We start from the raw sequence: 13,460 nt of genomic DNA, 5'->3' as shown, positions 1-13,460 counted from the left end.
GGGGTTCAATTAACGAATCCTGTCAGCAGAGGGCAGAGCAAGGACTTCTGCTGGCAAAATGGGGGCTTCCGCAATCTACTCCCTCCATGTTCCACAAAATTGGGTTGGAGGGGACCGAAAAACCCCCCAGAACAGTGAGCAAGGGGAGGGGATCTTGTTCCTGCTTTCCAGCATAGCTGTCAACTTTTCCCTTTTCTTGCGAGGAAGCCTATTGGGAATAAGGGAATTTCCCTTAAAAAAAGGGGAAAGTTGACAGCTATGCTTTCCAGCCGAAACGCCTGTCCTGACAGAATGATTGACATAGTGTGACCTGGAATTTTTCCCTACATGGGGACCATTCCAGGCTGACTGAAACCCCAAACAGGAGCATACCAGATGGGGGCCAGAGATACAGTGTGACATTTTGTAAAATGTTAAACCTGCCTCCTCTCAGCCATGACCCCGGCTGCAATCCATCTACGTTTGTCCCACAGAATCAAGTGAAGACAATAGTCCATAGGGTTTTATAAATAGGTGTTGCCAGGCCCCTCCTATATAGGCCAGGCCACAATGTTAGGCTCTATGCTGATGCCTCTCTCAAACCACATCTACCTCTGACGAAATACTTGAAATACTTGTGGTAATTATACAAATTTCCACACAGGAGTTCCTGCTATGCAATCAATTCAATCTTTGGTTAGGTGGACCTACATTCTAAGCTTGGAAAGAACCTGAAGGGAATTTAAGGCCAACCCTGTACCATAACATCCCAATGCACAAATATACCGCTAAAAATTAAGCTGCCCTCAGGGGGAGGGAAAAACGTCCTCCAAAGCTCATCTGGGGAGTTCTATTGCAGTAGAAGAGGCTTCTGTTTTGTTTTTTCTCGCCCCCAAAACCCTCCCTCAAAACAGAAAACAACAACAAAAGGCAATCACCATTCAGCGAGGCAGAGATTAATTTACCCCTTTGCCTATTCACAGCAACTAGCTGCCTTCAACTATTCTTAGGGTTGTTCAAAGTAAGATGAAAGACTCGTTTGCCCTTTTTTGTCCTTCTGTGATACAAATGTAGACAGACAGGAAGTTTGGAACTTTTAACGTTTGCTACATGAGAGCAGTCATCGACAATCACACACAGTTTTGTGTGACTGCAGCAAAAGACATCTAAGCTAAGAACAGAAAGGTCCTCGGGGAATCTTTTATTTTATTTTTTGGCTGTTGCCGAAGAAGGGCAAAGTCAAGATTTGTTAAAGGGTGTATCTCGTTCTCTCAGTTCCAAGTCCAAGAGCTACCACCCCAGTTCCTGCAAATGTTTTAACGATCACTCCTCGCTGGAAAAATCCCCATGTAAAGATGGCACTGAAGATGGCTTCAGAAGGGCCTTAATGTTCAAAGACTATCATATCACCAAGGTGTCCCTTATCATTACTTTAAAAGAACATCTTCTCCTGTGCAATCCTGTCTGCTCGCCTCCCCTCCAAATCAGAAGGAAAGGCTCCTCCATAACCTCCAACTTAAAAAAAAAAAAGCTGGGATGTGAGATTGTGCTTTTTCTATTGTTGCATCTACAGTTTGGAAGTTAACACCTGAAGAAACCCACCTGCAAACTTCCTTGTTCTCACCCTGCCCAAACAACCCTTTCCTCGGAGAGTGGTGCTACTGCCGTTTTTGTGCCCCCGTTTAAGAATCATGCAGTCATAGAATTGTAAAGTTGGAAGGGACCCCAAGGGTCATCTAGTCCAACCCCCTGCAATGCAGGAGTCTCAGCTAAAGCATCCATGGCAGGCAGACAGCCATCCAACCTCTGCTTTAAGACTTCCAAGGAAGGAGAGTCCACAACCTCCCGAAGGAGCCCATTCCACGGTCAAACACCTCTTACTGTCAGAAAGTTCTTCCTGATGTTTAGTGAAATATCCTTTCTTGCAACTTTAATCTTTTGGTACGGATCCTACTCTTCAGAGCGGGAAAAAGAAGCTTGCTCAATCTTCCATGTGACAGCCGTTTAGATATTTGAAGGTGGTGCTCAATACTTGGGACTGGCCTTTTTTATTTTATTTTTTTCATTTGTGAATTGCGATCTTTAATCCAGCATTCTTCTTTCTTAAGCTGAAAATCCACAAATAAGCTAAATAACTGCTGATGAGCCAAACAGGACAGGGAAGCTATGGTCTGCCTGAAGCAAAAGTCAAGATGGTGCCCACCAACACCCCAAAATACCATGCACAAAAACTGGCAGTAGAATCTGACTCCAATGTTGATGGCCAAACACCATCCTTCCCTGCACCTGAGGACAGCACGTGGCACAGTGCAAGCCACATGGCAGACACAGCTATGTTTCCCTGGCATTCCCTGCCCCCAAATCTGCCACCTGAGATAGCTGCTTCCCTCTCTCTAATGGCAAGGATAGTGCCTTAATTATGGGCAGCCTTCCCTCTCCACTTCTGCAATGCTTTGGTCCAAAGCTGTACGTATTTGCTTATCTGGCAGAATCCTGCTTCTGTAATCCATAAGGAGAAGCAAACAACTATGCATGGAACACATACAAACACTCCAAGAGAGATTACAGTCGTACCTTGGAAGCTGAACGCCTTTGCAAGTCAAACGTTTTGGCTCCCGAACGCTGCAAACCCGGAAGTGAGTGTTCCCGTTTGTGAACATTCTTTGGAACCCGAATGTCCAACAGGGCTTCTGCGGCTTCCGATTGGCTGCAGGAGCTTCCTGCAACCAATCGGAAGCCGCGCCTTGGTTTCCGAACATTTTGGAAGTCGAACGGACTTCCAGAACGGATTCTGTTTGACTTCCAAGGTACAACTGTACATTATTTTGCATTTTGTAAAAAGAAAAGAACCTACTCCAGAAACTGAAGCATCTTCTGATGAGGGTTTACAATAGAGGCTTGAAATTTTTTCTGCTCTCATCAGATATTCCGAAGTCTTCCTCTTCACTGCTTCACGGCGTGTTGGACTTGACTCCCCTGTGTGATATAAGACAAGAGTGTTAAAAATCTGCCACCTCTGAGATTTTGTCTTCCTGTAGATTCAGCTCAAATCAGTGGGCTGCATCCAAGGCTGTTTTTCCGCTAGAAAAGTAAAGTTCTACTCATGCAGTGGTTCTCTCCTCTCCCCTACAGAGCCTACACACCGCCTCAAAATCTGCCTCAGAGGATTGGAGGACCTTCTGGAGAAGATTTTACAGGCGCACAGGAAGGGAAGAGGAAGTCCAGTTGTGCGAGCGGAATACCACATGTTCAGTGCTGGCAACAACCCAGTGGTTTTCCATTTGTATTCAAAATCATAGTTGTGAGTTGCTGGAAGCTTCCAACTACTAAGTAATTCTACCTAGTAGTATTTACATAACCTCCAACTACTACTGCTCAATTTGGCTTCAGTATCACAGATATTCATAAAATTCATCTGGGATTGTTTGCATTTGCATGATTCACCTCTATCAGGAACTTTTTTTAATGTTTGGCATTTTACTATGTTTTTAGATGTGCTGTAAGCCACCCAGAGCGGCTGGGGCAACCCAGCCAGATGGGCGGTATAGAATTAACAAAATTGTTATTGTTGTCACCAAATTCTGGACATTAACATCTATTACACACACTCACATACACTCACACACATATAGAATTTACCATCTCATTCAATGCTAACATTTTCTAGCTTAGAATTTTTGAGGTGTTAAGGATAAAGTTGAGGATTCTATTTTCCTTGTTTAAATGAAAGAGACTGCTGCTTACAAACAATATATTTTGAGTTTGTAACAGATAAAAATTAACATGCTGCACATGCCTCCAATTCTATTCATCGCATAAACATCAAACACAAGACAAAGAAATTGCTAATTATTATCAAATTGTAACAATTCATATTTCTAGCACATATCTTGAGGTATTCAATAGGCATTTCTCCTAAGTTCACTTAAGATGCTTTCTTTTTTTCAGTGCTTTGTGGGTTCATATGTATATAGGAATACAAGTGTTAACTGTGTTAAAGCTTTTAATTTTTCTTGATGGCAAGATCATGCAAGGTCACCCCACTTCAAACAAAAGATTCATTTTCTATTTAGTTGTTTTCCTAGATACCAGCAGATATTTGTGTTTCATTTGATAAAGATCAAAGCTTTTCACCTAAATCAGTCAGATTCGAAAAAAGAAAAGAAAATGAGCAATGTCATTTTAAATGTTTGAAAAAACTAGCCTCCTCTGAAGAAAGATATAAAAAGTGTGTTAATGCTGATGACAGAGACCTTCAAATAAAAAAAAAAAACCCTTCGAGATTCCTCTTCTCTCTCTCTCTCTTTCTCTCTCCCTCCCTCCCCATTTGCTATACAGCAGCTGTGCCTCACGCAAATTCACATGAATGAAAATATTTGGGCGAGAAACCACCCCCTTAGCTTGTTTTCCATATGACTTTCCTGTAATTATTTTGTAAACTGTTCGCACAACAATATATAAAAACATCTGCAAAAACAGGTAATTAATGTGTCAAGCTAAACTAATGCATTTTTATGGTGGCCATGCTTCGTCAACTGTAATTATAACTCTTTTTAAGCAAATGATGATGTGTTTGTTGCAATGTGAAAGTGGTTATTTTAGATGCTCTGTTCACCGTTACTGCAAACAGAATATTAAAAAAAAGGAGGGGGGGACTCGACACAGCTTACTACGCAACATATACAGGCTTCTAGCTATTTGCTTCCCCTCGTCGCAAACCATCTTGTTGCGCTTAAAGGGCTGATCTTTCTTTTATTTGGATCAGCATCTGAGCTGGTCAGGTCAAATTGAATTCTTCTTGGCCACAGAAGAGCATGCAGAAACAGAGGTCACTGCGTTGTATTGGCAGTCAGACCCTTGGTCCATGAAGCTTAGGATTCTCAACAACGACGGGCAGCACCTCTCCAGGGTTTCAGTAAGGGGCAACCCAAAGTCCTATCTACTTGGGGACCATTTTGTCCCCAAGGGCCAGATCTTTATCAGGATCTGCTGCAAGGGTTAAATCTGACAGCTGGGTGGGGTTTCAAAGCATGTTGGGACTTCAACCCCCATCGTTCAGCCCGGACACTAAGATCCAGCACCGAGGGCCTTCTGACGGTTCCCTCATTGCGAGAAGTGAGGTTACAGGGAACCAGGCAGAGGGTCTTCTCGGTAGTGGCGCCCGCCCTGTGGAACGCCCTCCCAGCAGATGTCAAGGAAATAAGCATATATCTTATTTTTAAAAGACATCTGAAGGCAGCCCTGTTTAGGGAAGTTTTTAATATTTAATGCTGTATTGTTTTTAACACTCGATTGGGAGCCGCCCAGAGTGGCTGGGGAAACTCAGTCTGATGGGCGGGGTATAAATAATAAATTATTATTATGATATTATTATTCAAAGCGCTTGGCAGGCAGCAAGGCGATGCTAAAAGGCTTTTTGCTATGTTTCAGCAGCAGTTTCAATGCCAGCCCCTGGTTGTCGGGCACCCTGGAAGCTGCGGAAGGGGGTTGATCAGCAGAGCCAAGCCTCACCCATGTATGAGTTCAGGTACAGGGTACATGGGTGTTGCTTGCCCAAACTAGCATTGCGGGCTAAATGGGGAAAGTTGGGTCTATGTGGTGCAGATACCCCAACACTGCCCTACCTTGGAAATAGCGAGGACTGAACCTGGAAACCTCTGAATGCAAAGGAGATGCTCTAGCACCGAGCTACAGACCTCCTTCTCCAATCGAACCTGGGGTCTTCTGTATGCAATGCGGATAAGCAGAAAAACCTGTCTCATTCTTCACCCCCTCCTTCTGCCCCAAATATCCAAGGGCAGTTTCGACACTGGTTTTTTTGTACAGCCAATACAGTGGTACCTCGGGTTAAGTACTTAATTCGTTCTGTAGGTCTGTACTTAACCTGAAACTGTTCTTAACCTGAAGCACCACTTTAGCTAATGGGGCCTCCTGCTGCCGCCGCGCCGCCAGAGCACGATTTCTGTTCTCATCCTGAAGCAAAGTTCTTAACCTGAAGCACTATTTCTGGGTTAGCGGAGTCTGTAACCTGAAGCGTATGTAACCTGAAGCGTATGTAACCTAAGGTACCACAGTACCTCAAGTATGATGGGCAGAGTATTTAATCTGTCCAGTGTTTAAGCTTAACAATTCATTAAAACATTGGCTGTGACTGAATTACAGCATGACCTATGGTGGGTCAAAACTGCAGCACTAACCAACTATAGAAAGTTAATATTGCATCTCAAGCCTTACTTACAGAAATAAGATAATAATTTGAAAAACTACCCTATAAAAGCACACTAACTGAAAACAAGATGAGAGCTATATTCATTCATTTATGGTACATGTCAACTACATTCCTTGGTAGGCTTCAAAAGCAAATGAGATAATCAATTTGTGTTGTTGTTTTTATCAATAAAGAACTCTGTTAATTTCACAGTAGAGGCTTCGGGGCTCGACAACTGCAAGCAGAGGGATGAGGCGCTCTCTGTGTGGAAGTCATTTGTTCAGGAGAGGCCATTTGAGGGAAGTAGCATTTGATCATCAATAAACGCCAGCCACATTAATAATAAGAAGATTAGAAGCTCTAGAATTGCCTTCCCCCAACCTGATGTCCTCTAGATGTTGTTGGAGTAGAATTCCTATCACCCCTAACCCCTGGCAATGGCTGATGGGAATTGCAGTCCAGAACATCTTGAGGATTCCTGGATGAGGACACCATCTTGAGGACTCCAGTGCATGTAGGTTACTAGACTAAAAGATTTACAGAAAAAGTTTTGGAGATGTGATATAAACTATAGCTCAGAGAAGTCTTCCCATTGGCACCAGGCACCATTCTGCACGTCTCCTTGTTTCTCACAGAAAGAGTACAGTGGTACCTTGGGTTACATACGCTTCAGGTTACATACGCTTCTGGCTACAAATTCCGCTAACCCAGAAATATTACCTCGGGTTAAGTACTTTGCTTCAGGATGAGAACAGAAATTGTGCTCTGGAAGCGCAGCAGCAGCAAAAGGCCCCATTAGCTAAAGTGGTGCTTTAGGTTAAGAACAGTTTCAGGTTAAGAACAGACCTCCAGAACGAGTTAAGTACTTAACCCGAGGTACCACTGTATTTCAGCTGCAGCATAGTAAACATAACTGTAGTTTTACCATGGCAGGCGCTCTCACAGAACACACAACCTCTCCTCACTTTAAAATGGTAGCAAAACAATGTGGTTGGATCCTATGACAGGGTATCAGGCAATGTCTAAGGTTGTGCAAGCAGGGTTCATTTTGCCCAGTGGGACTTCCCTTTCCTCTCCCTCCTCCGCCACCCCATACCACTTGTGCCCCCAAAACCTGCTTAGAAGGTGTCCTCCTTTCCACCACCAAGCACTGCAGCAGAGCAGAACGCAGCTCCATTTAGAAAACTAGAAAATGCTCCACTGTAATTTTGAAATCCCACTCCTAACGTTCATTTATCTAGTTATTCAATGTATTTTACCCCGCTCTTTAGTACACACACACACATACAGAGCTTCCTGAGCGGTTTACAAGAACAGCTGCCCTCAGGTTTCCAATCTAAAAAGACACAAGGGAAAGGGGAGAGGGGTGGAGAAAGGGAGGAAGCAAGCTGAGGCTGGGCATAGCCTCATCAGATAGCTCTGAACTACTGTCCAAAGGCCCTTTAAGGAAGACCCATTGAGGTGGGTTTTTCCCAATTGTTGTTGTTTAGTTGTTTAGTCGTGTCCGACTCTTTGTGACCCCATGGACCAGAGCACGCCAGGCACTCCTGTCTTCCACTACCTCCCACAGCTTGGTCTTCAAATCACAGCAGCATGAGAATCATGCCACAGGGCAGGAGTCCCCTCATTGCTGGTTCGGGATGTAAATAAGGTTTTGGCCTTCTATGGAGAAGGAAACTTTCCTTTGACTATCTCTCAAAATCAAAGATGGAGCACTTCCCAGAATCACTACTGCCTCTTTCTTTAGGCTGGCAGTTAAAGGTGACGTAAGATAATTTTGTCTCCTCTTCTTAGCTGGTTCTGTGACAATGGGTGCTTTATTGTTCTGGTTGAAATTTCAAATCTGGGCTTTGGATCAAGACAAAACATGGAGGGAGAAGTAACAGCTTCTTACTGCCGACAAGAAAACAAAATGGTGCCAGAAGCGCTCCGTGTTCCAGCATAAAGACTACAGAAACAGGAGGAGGCTGTTTTCATAGCCACGTTCTGAGGTTGTTCACAAACAACCTCTGAACAGTGGGGAAGGAAGGCGCGATATTTTCCAGTTCCCTTTGCATTCTGTTCTGGAAGAGCTTTCAATCTAGCAAAGGCAGAGATGGCCAAGAATCAGAGTAGCACAAAGGGAACTTGTTAGGCAACAAAGAGGAACCTAGCAGACGCCTGATCCTGGGAAACCAGCTACAGCAGCTTGAACAGCAAACATAACTTTAGATACAGGGGCTGCAGGAAAAATATTTGTATCACACGCTTCCTGGAAGACACTGAAGTTATCTTCTTTTTTCATTTTTTGCAAATTGAATTGCAAAAAAGGGTAAAACAGGGAACCTGTGGCTCTCTAGACTTTTGGACTACAACCCACTGACAAATACCCCTTCCTCTTGGTTCATGTGGGAACCAATGACACTGCAAGCAATAGCCTCCAGAAGATCAAAAGAGATTACGAGGCTCTGGGCAGGAAATTGAAGCAATTAAATGCACAAATTGTCATCTCATCTGTCCTCCCAGTTGAACGACGTGGCCCAGGGAGAGAGGGAAAAATAGTGGAAGTGAACAACTGGCTTCGCAAATGGTGTAAACAGGAACGGTTTGGATTCTTAGATCACGGACTGCAGTTTCTTGAAGATGGACTTCTGGCAAGCGATGGGCTGCACCTCACAACGGTTGGGAGGAATGTTTTTGCAAAAAATCTCAGAAACCTCATCAGGAGGGCTTTAAACTGACTAATGTGGGGGAGGGAGACAGTGCTCCTGAAGGTAGGAGTCTATCAATTGATGAAGATGATCATCCAAATGTCATAGACCGAATGGAGCAAAGAGCATGCAGACCTAGTGGTGGGAGGAAAAAATCCTTAAATAAGAGACACGGGGGAATGATTAATGGACTTCAATGTCTGTACACTAACGCGCAAAGCATGGGAAATAAACAAGATGAGCTTGAGCTCCTGGTACAGCAAACTAAATATGACATAATAGGAATCACTGAAACCTGGTGGGATAAATCCCACGATTGGAATGTAATAATGGAGGGATACAATCTATTTCAAAGAAACAGACCAGACAAGAAAGTAGGAGGAGTGGCGTTATATGTCAGGGATGTGTATACCTGTGAAGAGATCCAAGATTTAGAACCTCAAAGCCAAAGTGAGAGCATTTGGGTCAAAATTAAGGGAGAGAAGAATAACAGTGACCTCATTGTGGGAGTTTACTATAGATCCCCAAGCCAAACGGAGGACATAGATGATGCCTTCCTGGAACAGATGGCCAAGCATGCAAAAGGAAGGGAGATAGTAGTAATGGGGGACTTCAATTACCCTGATATTTGCTGGATGTCAAACTCAGCCAAGAGCATAAGGTCAAACAGATTCCTCACTGCCCTTGCAGACAACTTCATTGTCCAGAAAGTGGGAGAAGCAACAAGAGGAACAGCCATTTTAGATCTGGTCCTAACCAATGTTGATGACCTGGTTAGTGGGGTAGAAGTGGAAGGATCATTAGGCGCGAGTGATCATGCTCTTCTGAAGTTTACTATACAGCGGAAAGGAGCAGCCAAGCATACTAGGACTCAATTTCTCGACTTTAAGAAAGCCGACTTCATAAAGCTTAGGGAAGTGCTGGGTGAGATCCCATGGACAGTAATACTAAAAGGAAAGGGAGTTCAAGATGGCTGGGAGTTTGTTAAGAGGGAGATAGTAAAAGCACAACTTCAGGCAATACCAATGAGACGGAAACATGGAAGGTGCCTAAAGAAGCCAGGGTGGCTATCTAAAGAACTTTTAACTGAGTTAAGATTAAAAAAGGATGTGTACAAAAAATGGAAAAGGGGGGAAACCACCAAAGAGGAATTCAAACAAATAGCCAGCACGTGTAGACACAAAGTCAGAAAAGCTAAAGCACAAAATGAACTCAGGCTTGCTAGAGAGGTTAAAAGCAACAAAAAAGGCTTTTATGGGTATGTTCGTAGCAAAAGGAAGAACAAAGAAACCGTGGGGTCACTCAGAGGAGAAGATGGTGAAATGCAAACAGGGGACACAGAAAGGGCTGAACTCCTCAATGCTTTCTTTGCCTCAGTCTTCTCCGATAAAGAAAACAATGCCCGACCTGAAGAATTTGGAGCAAATGATTCAGCAGAGGAAACACAACCCAGAATAACTAAGGAGACAGTACAAGAATACTTGGCTAGTCTAGATGTATTCAAGTCTCCAGGGCCAGATGAACTGCATCCAAGAGTATTAAAAGAACTGGCAGATGTGATTTCAGAACCACTGGCAGTCATCTTTGAGAATTCCTGGAGAACAGGCGAAGTCCCCGCAGACTGGAGGAGGGCAAATGTTGTCCCTATTTTCAAAAAGGGGAAAAGAGAGGACCCAAATAATTACCGCCCAGTCAGTCTGACATCAATACCAGGGAAGATTCTGGAGCAGATCATTAAGCAAACAGTCTGTGAGCACCTAGAAAGGAATGCTGTGATCACCAATAGTCAGCATGGATTTCTGAAAAATAAGTCATGTCAGACTAACCTGATCTCGTTTTTTGACAGAATTACAAGCCTGGTAGATGAAGGGAACGCAGTGGATGTAGTCTACCTTGATTTCAGCAAGGCATTTGACAAGGTGCCCCATGATATTCTTGTAAAGAAGCTGGTAAAATGCTGTCTTGACTATGCTACCACTCAGTGGATTTGTAACTGGCTGACTGACCGAACCCAAAGGGTGTTCATCAATGGTTCCTCTTCATCCTGGAGAAGAGTGACTAGTGGGGTGCCACAGGGTTCTGTCTTGGGCCCGGTCTTATTCAACATCTTTATCAACGACTTGGATGATGGACTCAAGGGCATCCTGATCAAATTTGCAGATGACACCAAACTGGGAGGGGTGGCTAACACCCCAGAGGACAGGATCACACTTCAAAACGACCTTGACAGATTAGAGAACTGGGCCAAAACAAACAAGATGAACTTTAACAGGGAGAAATGTAAAGTATTGCACTTGGGCAAAAAAAATGAGAGGCACAAATACAAGATGGGGGACACCTGGCTTGAGAGCAGTACATGTGAAAAGGATCTAGGAGTCTTGGTTGACCACAAACTTGACATGAGCCAACAATGTGACGCGGCAGCTAAAAAAGCCAATGCAATTCTGGGCCTCATCAATAGGAGTATAGCATCTAGATCAAGGGAAGTAATAGTGCCACTGTATTCTGCTCTGGTCAGACCTCACCTGGAGTACTGTGTCCAGTTCTGGGCACCACAGTTCAAGAAGGACACTGACAAACTCGAACGTGTCCAGAGGAGGGCAACCAAAATGGTCAAAGGCCTGGAAACGATGCCTTATGAGGAACGGCTAAGGGAGCTGGGCATGTTTAGCCTGGAGAAGAGGAGGTTACGGGGTGATATGATAGCCATGTACAAATATATAAAAGGATGTCACATAGAGGAGGGAGAAAGGCTGTTTTCTGCTGCTCCAGAGAAGCGGACACGGAGCAATGGATCCAAACTACAAGAAAGAAGATTCCACCTAAACATTAGGAAGAACTTCCTGACAGTAAGAGCTGTTCGACAGTGGAATTTGCTGCCAAGGAGTGTGGTGGAGTCTCCTTCTTTGGAGGTCTTTAAGCAGAGGCTTGACAACCATATGTCAGGAGTGCTCTGATGGTGTTTCCTGCTTGGCAGGGGGTTGGACTCGATGGCCCTTGTGGTCTCTTCCAACTCTATGATTCTATGATTCTATGATTCTAACTCCCATAATTCCTGGGCACTGACCATGCTGACTGGGGCTGATGGGCCTCAGATTAGCTACCCATAGCACCGGGTGTACTTTGCTGCCTTTGTACTAGGACCTCTTCACACATTGCTAAACTTCCATAGACAAGTCTCTTCCTTATAGGAAATTGTGAGCCGGTGTGGTGTTTAGTGTCAGTAGGGACTGGGAGACCAGGGTTCAAATCCCCACTCAGCTATTAAGCTCAATGGGCGGCCTTGGACCAGACCACTGCCTCTCAGCCTAACCTACCTCAGACTGTTGTTGTGGGGACTAAATGAGGACTGGGGAATTATGTGTGCCACCTTCATCTCCTTGAAGGGAAAAGGTGGAACATCAACACAGTAAAAAGGTAAAGGTACCCCTGCCCGTACGGGCCAGTCTTGCCAGACTCTAGGGTTGTGCGCTCATCTCACTCTATAGGCCGGGAGCCAGCGCCGTCCGCAGACACTTCCGGGTCACGTGGCCAGCGTGACAAGCTGCATCTGGCGAGCCAGCGCAGCACACGGAACGCTGTTTACCTTCCCGCTGCTAAGCGGTCCCTATTTATCTACTTGCACCCGGAGGTGCTTTCGAACTGCTAGGTTGGCAGGCGCTGGGACCGAACGACGGGAGCGCACCCCGCTGCGGGGATTCGAACCGCCGACCTTTCGATCGGCAAGTCCTAGGCACTGAGGCTTTAACCCACAGCGCCACCCACGTCCCGAATCAACACAGTACATAAAAGCAAAATAAGAATAAATAAAGAGCAACCAGATGCAAGGAGAAAGGCAGTGGAGGTGCTACTAGGGAACACTACCCAATAGGTCCACGCAGTGCTCTGTGAGAAATGGCAACAGGGGCCCAGAACATTCCCAGGATGCTCTGTGGCAAGCAGAGATTTCACGGCCAATATTTATTTATTTAAAATAGTTTCCATTCCCTGCTTTCCTCTACAATGCTCAAGGCACCTCACCAAATAATAAAACAGTACCCTGTCAACTTGGGAAGAATTCCCTGAAGGGGGGAAACAAACAAATAGGAAAGCCACTGCTTTTGCTTATAAAGGAATCAGATTTCTCGCTTGTTGATTTTTAAATCAACATTGAAGACAGGGCGGGCAACGCAGTTATGTGGCACATGGGTCATTCGAGGACTACCGCAAAGGGTCAATTAAGAAGGAGGCTGCTCACTAAATCAGAGGGCGATCAATGGGCCTGGAGGGGTGTACCGACCTCAGACTGCTCTGCAAGCTGATCAAAGACAGGAGGGGCAGCAGCAGGAGGCCCGATCGTGACTTTCTCTACAACTGGAGCTGCAAAGTCCAAGCAGAGCCCGCGCAGTTCCACGGCAGGGATGGGGAACCTATGCATCACCAGGTGTTGGTGGGCTACAACTGCCACCATCCCTGCCCACTGGTCATGGTAGCTGGGGCTGATGGGAGTTGAGCCTGGCAACATCTGGAGGGCCACGGGTTCCTTATCCCTGTTCTGGCTGTTGTCGTGTATGCCCGTGGTAGTCAAAAGGATGATGGCCTCC

The 13,460-nt window shown here is 45.0% G+C and overlaps 1 protein-coding gene across 3 annotated transcripts in view; it reads right to left on the bottom strand.

The window, feature by feature from the left end:
* The window catches only part of RPS6KC1 (ribosomal protein S6 kinase C1), a 98,471-nt gene that overhangs the window by 43,816 nt on the left and 41,195 nt on the right, over nucleotides 1-13,460 (bottom strand). For all 3 annotated transcript variants that reach the window (XM_077925569.1, XM_028724667.2, XM_028724669.2), the window contains one exon: nucleotides 2,834-2,955. In XM_077925569.1, the coding sequence (XP_077781695.1) occupies nucleotides 2,834-2,955 (122 nt within the window). The remainder of the gene's footprint in view (nucleotides 1-2,833; nucleotides 2,956-13,460) is intronic.

The sequence above is a fragment of the Podarcis muralis genome, chromosome 3 (assembly GCF_964188315.1).
Source record: "Podarcis muralis chromosome 3, rPodMur119.hap1.1, whole genome shotgun sequence".
NCBI lineage: Eukaryota > Metazoa > Chordata > Lepidosauria > Squamata > Lacertidae > Podarcis > Podarcis muralis.
This window is presented reverse-complemented; position numbering and strand designations above follow the sequence as displayed.